This window comes from Alligator mississippiensis, chromosome 8, assembly GCF_030867095.1.
Source record: "Alligator mississippiensis isolate rAllMis1 chromosome 8, rAllMis1, whole genome shotgun sequence".
Taxonomy (NCBI): Eukaryota; Metazoa; Chordata; order Crocodylia; family Alligatoridae; genus Alligator; species Alligator mississippiensis.
In genome coordinates, this window is record NC_081831.1 from 22,180,881 (window position 1) to 22,199,252 (window position 18,372).

Here is an 18,372-nt window from a genome sequence, read left to right on the forward strand (position 1 = left end):
TGTGGTTCATCCTAGTGTGACCTCGTGTCCAGACTGTGGCATTTCTGCTCTCTGCTGCCTCTTACAGCGCTGTGACACTGTGGCCTTCTCAGGGGCACTTTTGGCCCTGGCTGTGGCTGGGCTCCCTTCCACCAGCACTAGGTTCATTTCAGAGTCAATTTGGGTTTCATTCCCATTGCTGGCTGCAATCTGTGGCACTGGATACCTCAGCAGGGGCTGGGGCTTGGTGCAAGATACACACAGGTGCTGGGACACCAGCTGAGGATCTGGGAAGGGATCCCATGGGATGGGAGGCAGCACCTCTGCCTCCTCCCAGGCAGCCACTGTAGCCTCTTTGCTCCCCTTGGTCTCCCCTGCCCCAACCCCCGCATCTTCCCCTGCCCCAATCCTGGTCCCTCTTTCCCTCCCCCTGCCTCATCCTCTGTCTCTCTTCTGCTCCTTCCATCCCTCTCTCCTATATGCACACACACACGCATACATACATGATATATGTGCATATCTACATATATGCTAACATATGCATACATATACACATACATGCACATCGTGTACATATTCACACGTAAATACATGTACATGTATGTACATGTACATATTGACACATATTATATACATGGTGCCTGCATACTCCTACGTAAATATATACACATGTGCATAGATACCTACACGCAAATATGCACACATACATCATACATGCACATTCATACATAAGTACTTATACACATACACAGGGACGCATACAGGCATATACACATACCCGTGGACACAGACACATACACAGACACAGACATTCATATGCACAGGGGCACCTACATGCACGTGTGCAAGCATGTGCAGTCATGTACGTACACACACACACACACACACACACACACACACACTTTTGGCCACCCGCGAAGCCCCGCCCCGCCCCACCTCCCCATCCAATTGTGTGCCCCGCCCCACGGATGACGTCACGGCGCGCGCCGGAAGTTGCAGTCCGGGCGCACACGTGGGGGGGGAGGGGGTTGAGGCGCGGGTGGAGGTTGCTGCCGCTGCGATGATCCGGGTCGGGCTCAACTTCGGCCTCCGGCTCCGTGGCGGCGCTGCCGCGCGGGTGAGGCCGGCCGGGGAGCAGCCGGGGCCGGGACGGGGCGGGGTGTGTGGAGGTCAAACGAGGGTGGGGCGGGGTCAGAGGGAGGTCAGGGGGTCAGCGCTGGGCTTCCGTGGGGAGCGGTAGGAGAACAGGGGGCCCAGCGTGATGCCAGTGGGGCCGGGGCAACACGTAGGCGGGGCTGCAGCGGGGCTGGGGTCCGGGGGCCCTGGCCAGGCTGCCTGGACCAGATGATGCTCTCCTTGGGGCCCACCACAGGGCAGCACCAGCCTCCACCCTGCTGGTCCCGAGTAGATGAAGAGGACCAGATCTCTGCCTACCTGCCCCCTGGTTCAAAGCTGCCTGCTGCGGGGTTCAGCTGTGTGCTGCAGCAGGCCTTTTAACCCCCCCTCGCTCAGGCTCTGCCCACCTGGAGCCCTGCACAGAGCAGGTGGTGTCTGTGCCCACTTGTTCCACAGTGGCCTCAAGCTGGGGAGCTGCCCCCTTGGCTCCATGTGTTCACTTCCCCCAACCCCTGTTTTCTTCTGCCTAAAGGCTTTGTCCATGTCCTCTGGCCAGACAGGGCCTTTGGGGACCTCCACAACCCCCGCAAGCCTGGTGAATGTGGCAGCCCAGGCAGGTGAGTCCCATTCTTGGCTCTGCTTCCCAATGCCATTATGAAATGACTTTGCAGCCACCTGCCTCATGCTGTAAGAAGTTGGTGTGCCAGGGTCAGGGGCCTGGAATGTGGTATAGGAAGGGCTCTGATTCCCCTACAAAGGCTGGGGCTTTCCTGTTACCCGAGCAGCTGTCTGTGCTTCTGCAGTGGGGGGTTGGTCTCTGTTGCAGCTGGTCAGCAGGGGCAGTCCTGTTTCTCTGGGGTGGGCCGAGTGCTCCACATCTGGTGGTCTGCAGAGGACCAGGCTTCCTCAATGCCTGACCTGAGCTGTGCTCACATGTCCCCTGGGCTTTGCCTCCCTCTAGAGAAGCCACCCCCTGTGATCCTGGAGACTCCGATCCTGCGGGAGTGTCCTATTGCTATCCCTGCGCACCGCACACCTGTGCAGGCCTGGGTGGAGTCCCTGCGGCACTACGATGACCAACCTGTGGGCCTGGCTGATCTGCACCCTGATGTCTTCGCTGTGATGCCTAGGTATGGCCAAGCCTAGGTCTGGGGGTGCTGGATTGATGGGTAGTACCTCTGCTCATTAAGCAGCAGCCTAGCCTCTTCCTCCGTTCTCCAGCCACTTCCCAGCTCTGTGTCTTGGGTTCTTCAGGCTGGTGTGCTCATATGTACACACACGTGTGTACATGCCTCCTGGCCAACCTCCCAGGTCACTCTCCTGCTTCCTTGCAGGGTGGACATCCTGCACACGGTGGCCATTTGGCAGAAGAACTTCAAGAGAATCGTGAGTGTGGTTGGGTAGGCACTGGAACAGTAGTTGGCACTAGTGGTTTGGGCACAGGGACTTGGGGGGCAGGACTCTTAGACTATGCTTCCTACCTGGGTGGGAGGTTACAGCAGGGTGGGGCTGGGAGCCCAGACTCTGGGGTTCTAGCCCAGATCTGGGAAGGGAGTGAAGGTGTAATGGGCCTGAGCTGGGGATGTGGGCCCAGACTCCTGGGTTTACTTCTCTTCTCTGCTATGCCTTGGCTGCGGGCTATTGGGTGATTTTTTTTTTTCCACCCCTAGGTAGTAGGGCATGGCTTCTAGAGCTCTCTTGGGTGGTGCTTGGCTGGTGCTCTGACCCACTACTTGCTGCCTTCCCCTCCAGAGTTACGCCAAGGTTAAGACGCGGGCGGAGGTGAGGGGTGGTGGCAAGAAGCCCTGGAAACAGAAAGGTAGTGGCCGGGCCCGGCATGGCAGCATCCGTTCGCCTCTCTGGCGTGGTGGTAAGTGTTCTTCAGGCCCCCCAACCCTTCCCTGCAGACTGGGGCCCTGCAACCTGTCCTGTCCTGTCCTGTCCTGTCCTGTCCTGTCCCGTCCCCCCCCCCGCCAGCAATGGTTGTGACTGTGTGGGACCAGGAGGGGCCCCTGCCATCAACCTCCTTCCTTGTCCTTGCAGCCACAGGTCCCCTCACCCCTCCCATCCACCTGCCTCAGGCTCCTGCCCTAGCTGGAGGCTGCTGTGGACCAAGACTCCTTGCTGTCAGCTTGGACATCCTCATATGTCCCTGCTGACCCCCTATGCCTCTTTCTTCTCTCCTCCCCAATCCCTTCTCAAGGTGGTGTTGTGCACGGCCCCCGAGGTCCCACCAGCTACTACTACATGCTGCCCATGAAGGTGCGGGTGTCAGGCCTCAAGGTGGCGCTGACGACCAAGCTGATGCAGGTACCAGGAGCAGGGATGGGAGGAGAGATGCAGGGTGTCAGGACTCCTGGGTTTTCACCTCAGCTGGAGGGAGAAGGGCCCTGTGAGTTGGTTAAGTGGTCTAGAAGAAGTCTTAGGGGATGAGATGGAGAAGAGCTGTGATCCTGGACTCCTGGGTTCTTTCCCCAGTGCTGGGTCTGCTTGCTGAGTTGGGATGAGGTGCTTTCCTTCTGGGGCAGGACTGTCCCCATAAGGGGTTAATCAGAGGTTTTCCTTGGGCTGGGAGCAGGGTCCTGTAGCTCCAGTGTTGGGTCTCTATTAACTTGTTCCCAGTCAGGCCCAGAGCAGAGAGGTCTGGGGCAGATGGAGGCCGTGGGTGAGCACCCAGGCTCAGCGGAGCAGCCTGGGGAAGGAGCTCACAATATTCCCTGTCCTTGCTGCTCCTTACCCCCGCAGGACAACCTGCACATTGTGGACAACTTGGAACTGCCGACACCTGACTCGCAGTACCTGGCCAACCTGGCCCAGTACCGGCGCTGGGGCCAGTCTGTGCTTATTGTGGATGTGTGAGTGGGGTTCGGCCAGAGAGAACCTGTGGGTTGTGTTCTCTCCCCCACCCTGTGGGACCCCAGGGGGAAGTGACCTTTCCTCTAGCCTGTCCATCTGGCTGCACCAGCCCCCTGCTGTCTGGGAGCCAGGACAGCCTTGGGCGGGGGGGGCGGGGGTATGGACTCCCCTGGGCAGCCAGGGCCCCAGCCCATAAGCATCTTCCTTCTTGTCTGTCTGTCTGTCTTTTTTCCAGCAACGAGATGCCTGAAAATATCACGCGGGCAGTGGCTGGCCTGAAGTCCATCACCCTGGTGCCAGGGCTAGGTGAGCACTTGGGGGTGGGGGGGTGGGAACACCCCTTGCTGCAGCCAGGGATGGGGGTGAGGGGGCTGCCACTGCTGGAGCCCAAGCCACCATGACACGGCACCTTTTTTCCCTGAGGTCAGACACTTAAATGCAGCCATCTGTGAGATGGCATACAGGGACCCTGTGGCCCATGCAGCTGCCTCCAGGATGGGGGGGGGCCAAGGGCCATAGGTAATCAGGCCTCTTGCCACAGAAATGTTGGGGTGGGGCAGAGGCAGCTGGGTCTATGGGGACCGCTTGCCCAGGGCTGATGTAGCTACCTCTGGGGTGGGATGTGGCAACTGGTGGTTGACATCCTACTGCCCCTCCCTGCCAGGGGAGGTACTGCAGTACCAATGACCATCTTGGAGCAGCTCTCTGCAAGGGAACCCACTGGCCAGCTGGCCTGGTGCAGCCCCCCAACCTCCCCTCCCTTTGCCCCCAGGCCTCAATGTGCACAGCATGCTGAAGCATGAGACGCTGGTGCTCACACTGGACACAGTGGCCTTCCTGGAGGAGAAGTTGCTCTGGCACGATGTGCGCTACACAGCTCTGTACCCCTTCCGCCTGCCCTACTGTGACTTCCCTTAGCTGCCAGGCTGCGGGGCTGGAGAGAGCTGGACTGCATTGGATGTACCAGAGCATATGAAGGACTTTGGGGCAGTGACTCACTGCTCTGCTCTCCCTGCATAAGGGGGCCTGTGGGGCTGGTTTGGGCCCAGGGGGCATGGGGGGGGGTGTGCTGCAGCCCCTGTCCAACTTCCCCTGGAGCAGGGAGGTGAAAGGAGCCATTAATTAAAGCTGCCCTTGTCTCTATCTCGCTGTGCCCTGCTTCTGTGGTGGGGCTGGGGCCTAGTTGCAGCCTGGCAGGGGCAACACATAGGGGGTGCATGGGGGTGCACCCTCTGTCAGGCCACGCTCCCTGTTTAGCCAGTGGCCAAGGAAGCAGGAAGCACCAATGCCACCGTGCTGCTCCACCCCCACCCATCAGCGCTGGCCGGGGAGCAGGGTCTCCAGCAAAAGTGGCTGCGTCGCTTCTGGAAGTGGTGCAGCTGCTTTTACAGTGTGTGAGATTGCCCACCCCCCTTGTTTGCTGACTCAAGAGGCCCCAGACACCCATGCAGCCTAGGGAGAGGGGATGAGAGTCTGTCTCCATTTTGTGGCCCTTCCCCCCCCCCCTCCCCCAAGCCACTGTCACTTGCCCAGCGGCCATTTCCTTCCTGTGCTGCTAACTGCAGCTTTCTGGGTTGAGGCTGGGCTTCCTTGGTCTCTGTGCTGTTCTCCGAGTAGCTCCCCTGCAGCCTCAAAAGCTGGTCCTGTGTTGTCCGTGTGTGTTTGCCTTCCCCGCCACATACCCCTAACCACTGCTGTTCTCCAGAGAACCCAGGCCTTCTGACTTCCAGCTCCATGGTGTGACTCTGGCCTCAGCTCAGGCTCCTTCCTGGAGCTGGCTGAAGAACCCAGACATCCTGGGCAGGGCAGGGCTGAGGTCTGTCTCTACCTTCTTTTCCCAGTTTGGGAGCAACCAGGCACCTTTCACTTTTGGTTCCAGCCCCAGGCAGACGCCATCATAGAGTTTGCCCAGAGCAGTGGGCCCCAGCCTGGGCCCTGCATGTGGGACAGGGGCTTGGCTCTACAAGGAACTCCACAGTGGCTGCAGCCTGCCGATCTGTCCCCTCTCCCAGGTCCCTTGTGCCTCGTTGCTCGTTGTTCTCTGCCCCACGTATCAGGGCTCTGTGAGCAACAGACCTCGTGCACAAGCATTGGGGTGGGAGGGGCACTCAGGCCTTTGCTGTCAGCCAAATGTAGGCATCTCTGTGGTGCTGAAAGGCCACTGATCTGTTTGGGACAGGAAGTGACAAGGAAGCCTGGTGCTGCAGCACCCAGCTGTACTGGTAAGTGGGGGAGGCGGCTTCTCTGCTTCTTCCCTTCCCTCCACCAACAGGGGTGGAACCCATGAGTCGGAGCACCCCACTTCCTCTTCCCCCACAAAGTTTTTGGGCCGGGGATATCCCTGCAGGACCAGAAGTGGCAGGGAGTTGGTCCCTTCCCATACTCAGGCTGTTGAGATGTGGCTACTTGGAGTCCCTCAGCACCAGTCCTGGCGGAGCAGGGGCCTCATAGCCTGGCAACTGCCCTTCTGAGCCTCTTGCTAGGGGCTCTGGGACTGGTGGAGGCTCCCGGACCCCTGCCCCACTCTGCTGCACTCAGGTGCTAGACCTAGGTGTTGGGCCCTGAATACCACAACTCTAAAGCGGGGGCACAGTAGTGCCAGGAGAGGGGTGGCATGGGGGTGGGGGGGTTGTGGGGATGGGTGTGAATGCAGGTGTCATTCCTGGGCAGGAGGTGGGCACCAGTTGCAGGGCTTCTTCCATGGCTGTAGAAGAGGGACGCACCGGCGTCTTGTGCTTGGGCTAGAGCTGGCAGCCCTCATGCCACCCGGCAGCGCCTCATCTCCGTAGTGCCCTGAGCCCCTTCTGCCTCCTCAGGTCCTGCTGAGACCCTGCAAACTCGTGCCGGTGGGCCCTTCCCTGCAATGTTGTCCTTGCTGCTCCTGGTCACTGCCCGGGACCAGCGACCCTCAGTTCCCCCCGCAAGGTCACCTCGGAGGTCTCCCCAGCCAGGGAAACCGTGGACTCTCAGGCACTGGAGAGGCTCCAGGAAAGGCTGGACAGCCCCTGGTGGGCAGTGATCTAGACCTAGCAAAGCCTGTGCAGTGGGGCCACAACCTCTGGTTGGGACCTCTTGAGTGTCTATGACCCCCCTTTTGCAGCATCAGGATGTTGGCAGCCGCAACCCCTCTGCTGTCCCTGGGGCAGGGGTGACTCTCGTGTTGCTCAGAGGTCGAACAGTGCATTTGTCAGGGTGGTTTATCTGGGCTGACCCTGCCTCAAGCAGGGTATGGACTAGATGTGACCTCCGGGGGTCCCTGCCAGCCCCACTTCTCTCCGATTCTATGATTCTCATTCAAATCAGTCGTGGGTACCACAGGCCGGGCCCCGATCTGGTCCATCTGCCCACTGCAGGGCTGGCACTGGCTGTGAGATGAGGCACTTGGGTCTCTGCAGGGCAGGTGTGTGGTGTGAAGAGCTAGAAAGTGGCTGCTCTAGGGGAGCGATAGGGGTCCTTCCCAGGTGCACCTGGGGTCTCTTCCTGGTTCAGAGAAGCCTCCAGCAGCCGAGCTGTTCCTTTTGCCCTTGGGTGCAAAGCCTGGGCTGAGCTGTCCCCAGGGCTTTCTGGCTCTGCCCAGCTTCACTCCTGCTTCTGGCTGGGGCTGGCAGCAGCGGGACCTGGCTGTGCCCAGGTACTGGTGGAGCCTTGCTGTCCCCACTCCCTGAAATAGACCTGAATCAGACAATGAAGCTGAAATTTTTGCTCATTCCCAGCTCCCTATTCCTTATTCCTGGTTCCTTTTTCAAAGCTAATCTAGACCCAATAAAAACTTATTAATGAATTGCACATCCTAAAGAGAGAGACTTTCATTAGCTATACATATGTACTAATTAATATGAAAAACAATATCCCACATCAAGTACAGAACCCTACATGAAGGTTAGATTAGGATGGGATTATGGGGCAAAATACTTCTTGGGTCATCCCAAATTTTCTGTTGATGCCACTGGGAAACTGTTCCAAAGAACCCTGCTCACAGTCCCGCCTGGCCCAAAGCATGGGTTGGCTGTGCCAGGCTGCCAATTAACAGCTCCAATGCCCGACTGTATTAAGTATAATGGCTTGAATAAGGAACAGATTTTTGGGTTGGGATTATGGCTAGAAATCCTTCTTGGACCACCCTACGTGATGCTTGAGAGGCACAAGGGGACTCTGCTGGACATCTCTGACCGGAGACTTGCCTGGCCTAAAGCACAGTTTGGCCATGCCAGGCTGCCAACTGACACCACCCTTGCCACTGTGCTAAATATCTGGACCTGAATAAGGAACTGGAATTTGGGCTGGGATTATACCTAGAAATCCTTCTTAGGCCAACCCACGCCATACCTCTGTGGCACCGGTAGACTCTCCTGCACATCGCTGAGGACAGACTTGCCCGGCCCAAAGCACAGCTTGGATCTGTCAGGCTGTCAACTGACAGCCTCACAGCCACTGTGCTAAGTATCTGGACTTGAAGTAGGAACTGTAATCTGGGGTGGGATTATACCCAGAATTCCTTCTTGGTCCCCCCAGACCACAACTCTGTGCCACCAGGGGACACTCCAGGACATCTCTGACAAGAGACTTGCCCAGCCCAATGCGCAGTTTGGCCTTGCCAGGCTGCAAACAGACAGCACCCCAGCCACTGTGCTAAGCATATGGAACAGAATAAGGAACTGGAGTATGAGCTGGGATTATACCCAGAAATCCTTCTTCAGCCACCCCACACCATGCCTCTGTGGCACTGGGGGACTCTGCTGGAAATCTCTGACCAGAGGGTTGCCCAGCCCAAAGTGCAGCTTGGCTATAGCAGGCTGCCAACCACCGACTGACAACCCCGCAGCCAAGTACATGTACTTGTGCTAAGTACATGGACCCGAATAAGGAAATGGAATCTGGGGTGCGATTATACCAAGAAATCCTTCTTGGGCCACCCCAGACCATGTCTCTGTGCCACTGGGGGACTCTGCTGGACATCTCTGACCAGAGACTTGCCTGGCCCGCTGTACCTGCACCTCCCTCCCGCTGCTTCAGACCTGACCCCAAGCCACCCCCTCCCCTCCACCGCTTCAGGTTCAACCCTGCCCCTGTCCCCACTCTCCGCTTTGGATCCAATCCCACTCCCCTCCTCCTTCCCACCACTTCAGTCTGGTCCCATTCCCATCCTCTTTCCGCTGCTTTACGTCTGACCCTGCTCCCCTCCTTCCCCCTACAGCTGCTTCGGGTCCACCTGGCTCACATGTGCCTGCCTCCCTTCCCCTCCCTCCCTGCCCCATTTCCCTGTCCCTGCTGGTTGTTCTGGGGGGCATCCAGGATGGGCAGCCACTGTGATACCCCATTGGCCCTTAGGCAGGGTGGCAGGGGGCAGCCCAGCTGCTCAGATGACTGGGCCACGTTCCCCACAGCCAAAATGCCCTGGCAGCGGTGCAAACTTGGGCTCATGCAGTGTGTGCCACCCAGCCAATTGTCACCTGCCCTCTTGGGGGTGCATGCACAGCTGGCTAGAAGCATTATGGTCAGACAGGCATACAGACAGAAACACACACAGCCAGACTAAGCCTTTTATTATATTGATGGATATCGGGGGCTGCAGTTAGCAGCATGGCATAAGAAACCACGCTCTAGGCCAGGCAAGACTCTGGTCAGAGACATCTGGGGAAGTCCACCAGTGCCACAGTCATAGTGTGGGGTGGTCAAGAAGGATTTGCATTTCTAATCCCAGCCCAAAAAGAGTTCCTTATTCAAGCCACTGTCCTTAGTACAGTCGCTGGGGGAGGCAGGAGGGGCGCTCTGAGTTGACAGCGTGGCAGAGCCAAGCCACACTTTAGGCCGGGTGATACTCTGGTCAGGGATGCCTGGGAGAATTACCCAGTGCCACAGAGTCATACAGTGGGGTGGCTCAACAAGAACTTCCATTTCTAATCCCAGCCCAAAAAACAGTTCTTTATTTGAGCCGTTATACTTCGAACAGTGGCTGGGGTGCTGTCAGATAGCAGCCGGGCAAGTCTGTGGCCAAAGATGTTCATGAGAGTTCTCCGGTGGCACAGAGGTATGTCATGGGGTGGCCCAAGAAGGATTTCTAGTTGTAATCCTGGCCCAAAAGCCTGTTCCTTATTCGGGTCCATATATTTAGCACAGTGGCTGGGGTGCTGTCTGTCAGCACCCTGGCATGGCCAAACTGTGCTTTGGGCCAGGCAAGTGGCTCATCAGAAATGTCCAGGAGAGTTCCCTGGTGGCACAGAGATAAATCACGGAGTGGTCAAAAAAGGATTTCTAAGTACAATCCCAGTCCAAAAGCCAATTTCTTATTCAAACCAATGCATTTAGTACAGTGGGAATGGGGGGCTGTCAGTTGGTAGCCTGGCTTTGGGCTGGCCAAGATTCTGGTTAGAGGTGTCCAGGAGAGTGGCCTGGTGCACCAGAGTCATGGTGTGGGGTGGCCCAGGAAGCATTTCCATCTCTAATCCCAGGCCACAAACCAGTTCCTTATTCAAGACCATATACTTAGCATAGTGGCTGGGGTGCTGTCAATTGGCAGCCTAGCACAGCCAAAAGGCACTTTGGGATGATCTAGGGACAGGCAAGTCTCTCATCAGAGATGTCCAGGAGTGTCCCCCGGTAGCACAGAGATGTATTCTGGGGTGGCCCAAGAAGTATTTGTAGCCCAAAATCCAGCCCAAGATCCAGTTCCTTATTCGGGTCTATGTACTTTGCAGTGTCTGGGATGCTGTCTGTTGGAAGACTGGTACGGCCAAACCGCGCTTTAGGCCGGGCAAGTCTCTGGTCAGAGATGTCCAGGAGTATCCCCCGGTGGCATAGAGATGTGTTCTGGGGTGTCCTAAGAAGGATTTGTAGCCCAAAATCCAGCCCCAAATCCAGTTCCTTATTCTGGCCCATATACTTTGCACAGTGTCTGTGCTGTTCGTTGGCAGCCTGGCATGGCCCAACCATGCTTTGGGCCACTCAAGTCTCTGGTCAGAGATATCACGGAACATCCCTCAGTGGCACAGAGATGTGGTCTGGGTTGGCCCAAGAAGGATTTCTGGGTATAATCCCAGCCCAAATTCCAGTTCCTTATTTGGGTCCAGATATTTAGCAAAGTGGCCGCAGGGCTGTCAGTCGGCAGCCTGACACGTCTAAACTGTGCTTTGGGCCGGGCAAGTCTGTCCTCAGCGAAGTGCAGGAGAGTCCCCCAGTGCCACAGAGGTATGGCGTGGGGTGGCCCAAGAAAGATTTCTAGGTATAGTCCCAGCCCAAATTCCAGTTCCTTATTCAGGTCCAGTTACTTAGCACAGTAGCAAGGGTAGTATCAGTTGACAGCCTGGCACAGCCAATCTGCGTTTTGGGCCAGGCAAGACTGATGAGATGTATCTGGTAGAGTCCCCCGGTGGTGCAGAGATATTCTGATGGGTGGCCCAAGCAGAATTTCTTGCCATAATTCCAGCCTGATAGCCAGTTCCTTATTCAAGCCATTATATAGTGGGGATGGGGGCTGTTAGTTGGCAGCCTGGCACAGCCAACCCATGCTTTGGGCCAGGCGGGACTGTGATCAGTGTTCTTTGGGACAGTCCCCCAGTGGCATGGACAGGAAATTTGGGATGACCCAAGAAGTATTTTGCCCCATAAACCCATCCTAATCTAACCTTCATTTAGGGCTCTGTACTTGATGTGGGATATTATTTTACATATTAATTAGTACATATACATAGCTAATGACATTCTCTCTCTTTAGGATGTGCAATTCATTAATAGCATGTTTTTTTATTGGGTCTAGATTAGCTTTGAAGAAGGAACTGGGAACCGGGAATAAGGAATAAATAACTGGGAATAAGGAATAGGGAACCGGGAATAAGGAACTGGGAATAAGCAACCAATTTCAGCCTCATCATTAGGCAAGTGTGTGTGTGTGTGTGTGTGCGCGCGCGCGCGCGCGCGCATCAGGCACGTGATTTGGGGTGCATGTGCCTGAGTTTGTGTAGGTGCATATGGGTGTGGGTGTGATTTCTGGGTTGTGTGTGAGGCCCAGATCCCGTCTGTGCCCCCGCCCGATCCGCCGGCGGCGCAGCGACAGGATGGAGAGGAGGAGCCGGGCGGGGAGGGACCTGGACACGGCTGCACCCAATTGGCTCGGCCCCACCTGCCGCCGCCGCCCGCGCTCGGTGCCATGGGCCGGCTGCGGGCCCTGAGCCCCCTGGCGCTGCTCTGTCTCTGTCTGCCCGCAGGTGAGTGGCGGCGGGGCGGGAGCCGGCTGGTCCTCTCCGGCCCGCGGGGCTTCGCTGCCCCGACGGCTTGAGCCGGGAGGGCGGCTGGGGCGGCGCTGGAACCCGGCGGGGAGCCCCGGAGCTGAGGCCGGGCAGTGGGGAGCCGGGCAGGAGAAGCTGAGGGTGGGGAAGGGCGGGGGACAGGAAGAGGACGGTGGGGGCAGGAGGTACAGGCGGGATCGGGGCCCCGGAGACCTCCGCGGAGACGCCAGCGGCAGCCCTGGATTGCGGAGAAAAGCCCCCACAAAGCTTCCCCCGCCTCCCCCCAGTCTGAGGCTGGCCGCAGAGTTGCATCCGGAGTGGAAATGCAGCCACCTCCGGGGCGGGGGCAGCGGCAGGGAAGCGAGCTGGGGCAAAACTGCTGGGTTCAGATGCAGAGGCCCCGGGGAGCCGGGCGGGGGCCCAGACTCGAGGCTCTGCTGGCTCCCACACCTCTTTTTGCTCCATGTCGGGGCTTGGCGCCTCCCCCAGAGGTGGGCTCCAGTAGCAGGGCTCCCACCAAGGCCGTAGGAGAGGTCCATGCTCGTGGGATGCGCCAGGGTTTCATGCCCGGGCTGGGGCTGGCAGCCCTTGCGCCACCCCACAGCCTTGACAGTGCCTCATCTTCGCAGTGCTCGGAGCACCTTCCACCTCCTCAGGTCCTGCTGAGACCCTGCAAACTCGGTCGGGGGGGCCCTTCCCCGCTGTACTGTCCCTGCTGCTGCTGATTGCAGCCTGGCACCAGCGACCCCCAGCTCCCCCAACATGGTCTCCTCAGAGGTCTCCCTGGCCAGGGAAGCTGCAGGCTCTCAGGCACTGGAGGGGCTCCAGGAGAGGCTGGGCAACCCCTGGTGGGGGATGATCTAGGCCCAACAAAACATGTGCTCTGCTGTGGGGATTTCCCAGGCTTGGGGGCTTTGCTGGTTTCCCCCTCCTCTTTTCTACTACCCGTGTGTGTGGTGTGGGGGGTTAAGCCTCCTTGGCTGTTGGCTGCAGCCCAAGCTGGGGATGGTGACTGAGCTGTGCCAATGCTCCTGCTGGGACCAACCCTGAAGGTCTTGCCCCTGCACTCAGGGTCAGACTGATGCCCCCTGGTCAGACTGGTACAGACTAGGGGAGTTTCCCTCCCCTTTGCAGCAGGCGCATGACCTCTGCCTGAGATCTCTTGAGTTTCTACGAACCCCCTTTGCAGCAGCAGGATGTTGGCGGCCATGGCCACCTTGCTGGCTCTGTGGCAGGGGTGACTGTCACGTTGCTCAGAGGTCAGACAGTGCATTTGTCTGGGGTGGTTTGGACACGGCTGATCCCACCTCAGCCAGGGGATGGACTGGATTTGACCTCTTGGGGTTTTTGCCAGCCTCACTTATCTGTGATTCTATGATTCTCATTCAAATCAGTTGTGGGTGCCTTGTATGGGACCTCAGGCTGGCCCATCTGCCCCCTGTGAGGCTGGCATTGGCTGTGAGACAAGGTGCTTGGGTCTCTGCAGGGCAGGTGTGTGGTGTGGGGGGCTGAAAAGTGGCTGCCTTCAGTGGGGGAGTAGTACTTCCTGGGTGCAGAGCAGGGCGGGACCTGGCTGTGCCCAGGCTTTGGTGAATCCTTGCCAACCCCCTTCCCCCAAATGGACCTCACTGGCATTTTGATGCCACCTCCTGGTATCTGTGCCCCTCCCAGCATGCCTTGACCCCTGCGTCCCCAGCATCACCCCCCCCAAGCCTGTGGTCCCATTCGGGGGCTCCGTGGACCTCAACTGCACCTGTGCAAATGCCAGTGAGCTGAACTGGGAGGTATCGGTGCTGAAGAAGACACAGCAGGGGCCTGGCTGGGTGTCCCTGAGCATCACCAACATCTCAGACTGGAGCCCAGTGGACCTGAAGTGCTACAGGCAGGGGGACCTTGAGGGCCGGGCCATTGTCGAGGATATGCTCCATGTTTATGGTGAGCACTGACCCCCAATTGCCAGCACCCTGCCAGGGTAGGGGACCTTCAGCACCCCCTGACCCAAGTGCCCTCATGAGGGTCTCCAAGCCAGGGAAAGCACTTTTGAAAAGTTCCATGGCAAACAAGGGGTTAACAGCGGGACACAGGAGTCCTTGTTCTGCCTGCTAGGCTCCACTCCTGCCCCAGAGGCAGGACCACAATCTAGGAACCACAACTTCTAGCCCTGCATCCCATTCAACCTCCCCTTTCTCCCATTTCCAGCCCGGAAAAAGAACCCAAGAGTCTGGACTCCCAGCATCTCTATCTTTGCATGTTTGAGCCTGTCCCTTCCCAGAGAACCCAGGAGTCCAGACTCCCAGCCCAGCTAGAGGCCCCTTCCCCTGTCCAGCTCCCTGTGATCTCTGCCCCATCTCCCGACAGAGCTCTCCCACCTTGAGATCCACCCAGATGCTGAGATTGTGGCCAGGCGCAAGGGGCAGGTCTTTTGCCGTGTCTATGCCCGCACATCCGAAGAGTCAGAGCCTGACCTCACCTTGACATTGAGCAGCGGCGGCCATGAATGGCTCAGAACCCACAGGAATCACTCTCTGCAGTATGACTTTGTGCTAAAGCCTGAGCAAGATGGTACCGAGCTTGTATGTGAGGCCAAGCTGCACCTGGGCCAGCAGGAGTTGTCTGTGAATACCAGTGTCACTCTACGTGTCTGGGGTGAGCAGGGCTGAGAGAGGGGTTAGCATGGGGTCTGAAGTGTAGGATGCCTTGTTAATTCCTGGATCATGCTGGGGAGAGGGTGCTGGGGTCTGGGAGTCAGGATTCACAGGTTCCCTCCCAGGTCTGGAAGGGGAGTGGGATGGGGGGGGTTGCTGGGTTGGAGTAGTGGGAGGCATGGTGCTTAGAGCCAAGACACCTGGGTTTGTTCAAAGCTGAGTTAGAGCTGGGGGTGGTGAAGGGGAGGAGCTGCCTGGGTGGCCCCAAGAATCTGCTCAGCTCCCGCAAGCACCAGGTGGTGGCTTTGCCACTAAGGGAGTCCTAGCTTTGTGCCCCACATCCCCTCTCATTTGGGACTGGAATTGTGGCCCCGAGGACCCCCTGCACCAGCCCAGCAAATTACTCCTCCTCTTCCCCTCCCTCAGCCATACCCTACAATGTCAGTGTCTGGGCTGAGCAGATGTCAGTGGCAGCTGGTGGCAACATTGTGGTGCGGTGCCATGCACAGGGGAACCCACCACCTGTGCTGCACTGGGTGCTGCCTTCTGAGGATGGCGTGCAGCGGCTGGACAATGACAGCATTGTGACCATCAGCACGGCCCAGAGTGCCCACAATGGCACCTACAAGTGCGTGGCTGAGAACCGCTTTGGGAGTGTTACGGGCCAGACTGACGTGGTTGTAGAAGGTGAGAAGCTGTGGGCATTGGGTGAGTTCTTCCCTGAGGCTGCAAGCTCCACCTGAGAGAGTGAACCAGCTGAATGCTGGTGGGTGGGGGGGAGGAGTGGGGCACTTCTAAAGGGGGTAGATTGATCAGTGCTTGTAGGTGGTAGGCAAAGAGATGCCTGATCTGGGGACAAGTGGATGTGTGCCAGGATTTAGTGATGGATGGATGAATGAATGCCAGGATGTAGCGATGGTTGGATGGACAGATGGATGTGGACGATGGATGCGTGCTATCGCTGGAACCCTGAAATCACCAATTCAGTGGTTACTGGTGCTAGCCAATCTGGACCCTCCAGGCATTCACCCCAATGAAGCTATATACAGAGAGGTTGTACTCATGAATGACAACCCAGACCTCCTCATCTATGGATATTTAAAGAACCTCCCAGTTTACCAATTGGTCTCCCAGAAACCTTTGAGGACACATATACAAGGCCTTATAGGACATGACAGTGGAGCAACTTGGAGGAAAGCATGGAATGAAACCACCACTCAGAATAAACATCTTATTTCTGACCCAACAATAAATCCTTCTGGTTTCAACTTTCCGCAAAAAACACGGAAGGTTCTCAATTGGATCTGAACTGGGCATGGCTGCTGCAGTCACCTGATGCACAGATGGTGTATGAGTTCTGCAGAATGTGACTAGCAACCCTGATCAAAATATGGACCACATAACAACATTCTGCCATCTATACAAATTTGATGGTGACATTACAGAGATACGTTCCCTTTCCTCAAAAGCATTAGAGTGGTTAACTAACCTTAAAATGGACTTATAATTGTTGCTCTAAGTCAGCCATACGAGAGAGAGAGAGAGAGGGATGGATGGATGGATGCTAGATCTAGTAATGGATGGACAGTTGGATGGATGGATGCTAAGCTCTAGCTGGGAAGATACATAGATGCCAGGATCTAGTAAGGGAGGGATGGATACTAGGATCTAGTGGTATATGGACAGATGGATGGAAGGATGCTAGGTTTTAGTGATGGATGGGTAGATGGATGGATCTAGTGGTGGATAGACAGATAAATGGACAAACAGATGCTAGGATCTAGTGATGGGGAGGGTGGCAGAAAGTGATGGGTGGAGTGAGCAGGATGGAGCAGGGGAGCTGGGGCCACAGCTGAGTGCAAGCCTAGAGGAGCTGCTCAGTGACTGGAGGAGGAGAAGGAGGGGAAAGGAAAGGGAGAGGGGGACAGGGATGGGGGAAGTCTCCCCAGCCCTGCCTGGTGGAGGGTGCCAGCCTCACCGCCATACTTCAGGCACAGGGAAGTCAGCTCCTCACTGCCGTGACACCCACACTTTTTGTCCTGTTTCTTTCACAGCCTCCTATCAGGTCTGGGTTGCACCTGTGGTGGTCGTGGTCATGCTGATTGTCGTGGCGGTCAGTGGCTTCCTCTGGTACTCATTCAAGTAACCGGGCTGGAGTACAACAACGGCTCACCTGGGGACTCCGGGCCTGTGCCAGTGCCCTCTGACTGCATTGGCCAGCCCCCAGCTCCTGCTTCTGCTACAAGCCGCACAACCCCTCCCCCCCCCCCCCCCCCATCCACCCAGGTTGATGGAGGATGAGGGTCATGCAGGAGGGCTCAGCTGGCTGGTCCAAGCCATACCACTGAGTTCAGCAGCTTTGCATCCAACCTGCCCATGTCCCGGATCTGCTGTGACCAGTTGCCATGGGGTCCTGGTTGGGAATGGGGCCTGCATGGCCATGGGGCATCCCTTTTACCTGCTGGGAGCACCTGCTGGCAAAGCTGATGGCCTTGGATTGGTGGTTGAAAGTCCACAGGAGAGCAAGGAGCTCCATGAAAAGTTGCTCATGTGGGAAACAGGCAGAACTCTCCATCCTCGGAGTCATCTGGATCGGCTCCAGCTGGATCATCCACTGGGGGGTGCACACGAGCAAGGGTGAATCTAAGGGGGCTGTGAGGCAGTTACCCCCTTCAGTTCCTGCTTCCAGCTGGCTGGGAGGGGCAGCAGCATTTCTTCTCCTCCTTCCTGCCTCATTATAATGTACCTGATTCCTGCTAATCTCAGTTGCTAACAACCCTCTCTCCTTTTAGTGGCTCCATTAACCAAATTCTTTTTGCTATTCCAGTGTATCTGCCTGTCAGCTCCTCCACATACCGCTTCTCATCTGTGTCACAGCTGGGCCCACTGGTTTTAGTCCTACCTAAAAACCTTAACTCAGGTGTGCTTGGATTAACTCAGGTGAACATTGGCTCAAACCCAGTCATACCCCATTCCCTCTCCCTTTCAGCCTCTGCTCTCTGCTGCCGTGCGACACAGGAGACTGGGCAAGAGGGACCTAGGGTCTGGTAAATGGCAGTTCTTATGGTCCTCTCTTCATAACATTAACTCAAACGTGGAAATGACTGACTGTAGCATTGTCAAGATGCTTCAGAGGGCCAGCCCCAGCCTCTAGTATTTTTGCTTTGATCTTAAACAGAATACTCAAGCCCCTGACAGAGTAATACAGCTTCTAGCTTTTTTTTACCTGGATGAACAATGTGTGCTGTGTTTTATGGGAGGATGCAGCACCATCTCCAGCCAGTTATTTTCTGCTCTGAGTCATCATCACTTTGGTTCTGAGTCTCTGGGAAGTGCAGAAGCTGCTGACTTGCTGGGCACTAGGTCACAGTCTGCTCTGTCCTGAGGTTAGGGAGGGGGTCATGGGACTGTGATTTCAGGCTTGCAAAAAGCCCTATGGCTCCACTCACTCTATGTATTCAAGGCTTTTACCAGCAGCAGCTGGAGCCTTGGAAAGGACCAGGATTGGTGGGTGGCAGAGCTGCCAATGCCCCAGTGCCCACAGCACTGGGCCC

General features: G+C 57.0%; 2 protein-coding genes across 2 annotated transcripts; both read left to right on the top strand.

Annotated features, from left to right (window-relative positions):
• The first annotated feature begins 987 nt into the window (after positions 1 to 987).
• Positions 988 to 5,094, top strand: MRPL4 (mitochondrial ribosomal protein L4). The gene is made up of 9 exons (XM_006277057.4): positions 988 to 1,096; positions 1,628 to 1,712; positions 2,057 to 2,225; positions 2,430 to 2,481; positions 2,848 to 2,965; positions 3,299 to 3,405; positions 3,841 to 3,950; positions 4,187 to 4,257; positions 4,724 to 5,094. Exons 1-9 carry the CDS (start codon positions 1,040 to 1,042, stop codon positions 4,867 to 4,869), a joined length of 915 nt encoding a protein of 304 aa, XP_006277119.2. The 5' UTR covers positions 988 to 1,039; the 3' UTR covers positions 4,870 to 5,094.
• Positions 5,095 to 11,912: 6,818 nt separating this feature from the next.
• On the top strand, positions 11,913 to 18,049 carry LOC102570759 (immunoglobulin superfamily member 10). The gene is made up of 5 exons (XM_014601204.3): positions 11,913 to 12,152; positions 13,845 to 14,108; positions 14,532 to 14,819; positions 15,245 to 15,505; positions 16,873 to 18,049. The coding sequence occupies exons 1-5, from the start codon at positions 12,095 to 12,097 to the stop codon at positions 16,962 to 16,964; spliced, it is 963 nt and encodes a 320-aa protein (XP_014456690.1). The 5' UTR covers positions 11,913 to 12,094; the 3' UTR covers positions 16,965 to 18,049.
• The last annotated feature ends 323 nt before the right edge of the window (positions 18,050 to 18,372 follow it).